The sequence below is a fragment of the Arachis hypogaea genome, chromosome 16 (assembly GCF_003086295.3).
Source record: "Arachis hypogaea cultivar Tifrunner chromosome 16, arahy.Tifrunner.gnm2.J5K5, whole genome shotgun sequence".
NCBI lineage: Eukaryota > Viridiplantae > Streptophyta > Magnoliopsida > Fabales > Fabaceae > Arachis > Arachis hypogaea.
Genome location: NC_092051.1, coordinates 17,278,528 through 17,281,142, shown reverse-complemented (window position 1 = coordinate 17,281,142; position 2,615 = coordinate 17,278,528). Strand labels below are relative to the sequence as shown.

Sequence of the window (2,615 nt, the reverse complement as noted above, 5' to 3'; positions counted from 1 at the left end):
TCTTCATCTCTTGGATTCTCCTCACATTCTTTCCTTTTCTCTTCAATGGATTCCACTCACAGTGACGTCAGCTCTACTGCAGCTTCCAATGTCGATATCAACACCCTCTCGTAGCTTCTTCTTCAACTCACTCAACTCCAGAACCGCACGAGTTCAGGAACGGTGCATCCTCCTATCGATCAGAACAGTCCATACTTCTTGCACCCAACTGAAAGTTCTGGTGATTCCTTAATTTCTCTTTGCCTTAATTCTCAAAATTACACCAATTGGTCCCGCTCGATTTCATTGGTGCTCGAGTCCAAGAACAAAATTTCCTTCATTGATGGCTCTCTCCCTCGACCAGAGGTTACCGTCCAATGTATGCAGCTTGGGGCCGTTGCAACACCTATGTCCTCTCTTGGCTACACTTATCTCTCTCACACGATATTCTTCAGAGTATCATCTGAAGAAATGTGGCTTCAGATCTGTGGAATGATTTAAAGAAATGCTATTACCAGGGAGATCTGTACCATATCTCTGAATTGTATGAGGAGCTGTATAGTGCAAAACAATGTGATTTTTCAATCACTTCCTATTTTACCAAGATGCAAGGAATTTGGGAAGAAATTGATAACTTCAGTCCGATTCCCATGTGTATTACCTGTACTAGCAAATGTATATGTGGTTTGGAAGAAATGCGATGGTACCGCAATGAAGACTACATTGCAAGATTTCTGCGTGGCCTTAATGATCAATTTGCAATTGCCAAAACCCAAATTATGCTCTTAAAATCCCTCCCTGACATGGATACTGTGTTTGCAATGCTAACCCAATAAGAACGCCAGCTCAGTCCTTCAATTGACACTCCAAATTCACAAATTCTATACGCTGCTAATTCTGGTCACAATTCCACCAGAGGCAGAGGCAGAGGTAGAGGAAGAAGTCCAAGCAGGTCTCATAGCACAAAGCATTGCTCCTTTTGTGGCAGAACAGGACACATTGTTGATACATGCTACAAGAAGCATGGCCTTCCCCCGCATTTGTAGAAACGTGGAAGCATCAATAACACTTTCACTGATGAGAATGATGAAATCAGTGCATTACCTTCAACTGCTATTAAAAATGGTGAGAATCCAAGTTATAGCTTGACCAATGATCAACGGATTGCTTTAATGTCCATCCTACAATAGTCAACCCAATCTAATCAAACCATTAACTAAATCACTATATCAACAGAGCCAAAAGACTTACAGATCACCAAAGGTACCCTTTTAGCTACATCATTATCTGTCAATAAAAAATTTCTTAGATCAGATACTTGGGTAATGGACACAAGTGCTACTGATCACGTTTGTTTTTCTCTAAATATTTTTCAATCTTTCAAAAATATTGAACCTGTTACTGTGCACATGCCTAATGGCTTCATTGCTACTACTACCATTGCTGATACATTGATTTTTAATACAAATTTTTACTTAGAGAATGTTCTCTACATCCCTATTTTTAAATTCAATTTGGTGTCAGTTTCACGAGTTACAAAGGCATTGAATTGTCTATTTTTGTTTTCACATACATGGTGTCATATTAGGGATCACCATCTATTGAAGATGATTGGCATAGGTAAAAGTAGCACTGGTTTATATATACTGGATCACTCAAATGATCACACTGTAGCTCATTACATTGCACATCATTCATCACAAACACTACATAACACATGTGAGAACATGATCTCGTCTACACAACCGTCACAACTGTGGCATAGCAGACTAGGACACTTGAATAATTCAGCTTTGCAAACACTACAAAAAGATGTCTCTTTCATTAAATGTAACAATAATGCTTTAGCTTGTGAATCTTGTCATTTTGCAAAACAGAAGAAAATTTCTTTTCCTATCATCAGTAGTTCAGTAGCTTACTCGCCTTTCGAATTAATACATGTTGATATTTGGGGCCCTCTATCAATTGTATCTACCTCTGGTTTTAAGTGCTTTCTTACTATCGTCGATGACAATAGCCGTTTTACCTGGATTAAGTTCATGAAAAATAAATCTGAGGTTTCATTAATTCTGCCCAACTTCATTAAAATGGTTAAAACCCAATTTTCAAAAATCGTCAAATGTGTCAGATCAGATAATGGTCCGAAATTCAGCTTGCATAATTTCTTTGCTTCTAAAGGAATTTTACAGCAAAAATCATGTGTGGAAACTCTTCAACAAAATGGGATAGCTGAGAGGAAGCACCAACACATTCTTATGGTGACTAGAACTCTACTTTTTCAATCAAATGTTCCAAAAAAATTTTGGGATCTAGCAGTGGCACACGCTGTGCATCTCATCAATAGAGTCCCTAGTCCCATTTTACAAAATCTTTTCCCATTTCAAAAACTACATGGCAAATTACCTGATCTAAACCACATCAAAGTTTTTGGTTGTCTTGCCTTTGTATCCACTTTAACTCAAAATAGGAAGAAGTTAGATGCACGAGCTCAAAAATGTTGTTTTCTCAGATATAAAGAAGGAATCAAAGGATTTTTTTCTTTATGATCTAAAAACAAGGCAAACTTTCCTTTCTAGAAATGTCATATTTTATGAGTTTGAGTTTCCATTCAAAACCAACCCTGCCTCTTCAGATGT

The 2,615-nt window shown here is 37.7% G+C and overlaps 1 protein-coding gene across 1 annotated transcript; it reads left to right on the top strand.

The window, feature by feature from the left end:
* Positions 1 to 322: 322 nt before the first annotated feature.
* On the top strand, positions 323 to 815 carry LOC140180022 (uncharacterized). Its single transcript, XM_072220405.1, has 2 exons — positions 323 to 358; positions 498 to 815. The coding sequence occupies exons 1-2, from the start codon at positions 323 to 325 to the stop codon at positions 813 to 815; spliced, it is 354 nt and encodes a 117-aa protein (XP_072076506.1).
* Positions 816 to 2,615: the final 1,800 nt, after the last annotated feature.

Coding starts and splice junctions, on each gene's coding strand:
- LOC140180022 (XM_072220405.1), top strand. CDS start 323: ATGGCTCTCTCCCTCGACCAGAGGTTACCGTCCAAT. Junction 359..497: donor ACCAGAGGTTACCGTCCAAT/GTATGCAGCTTG, acceptor TGCTATTACCAG/GGAGATCTGTACCATATCTC.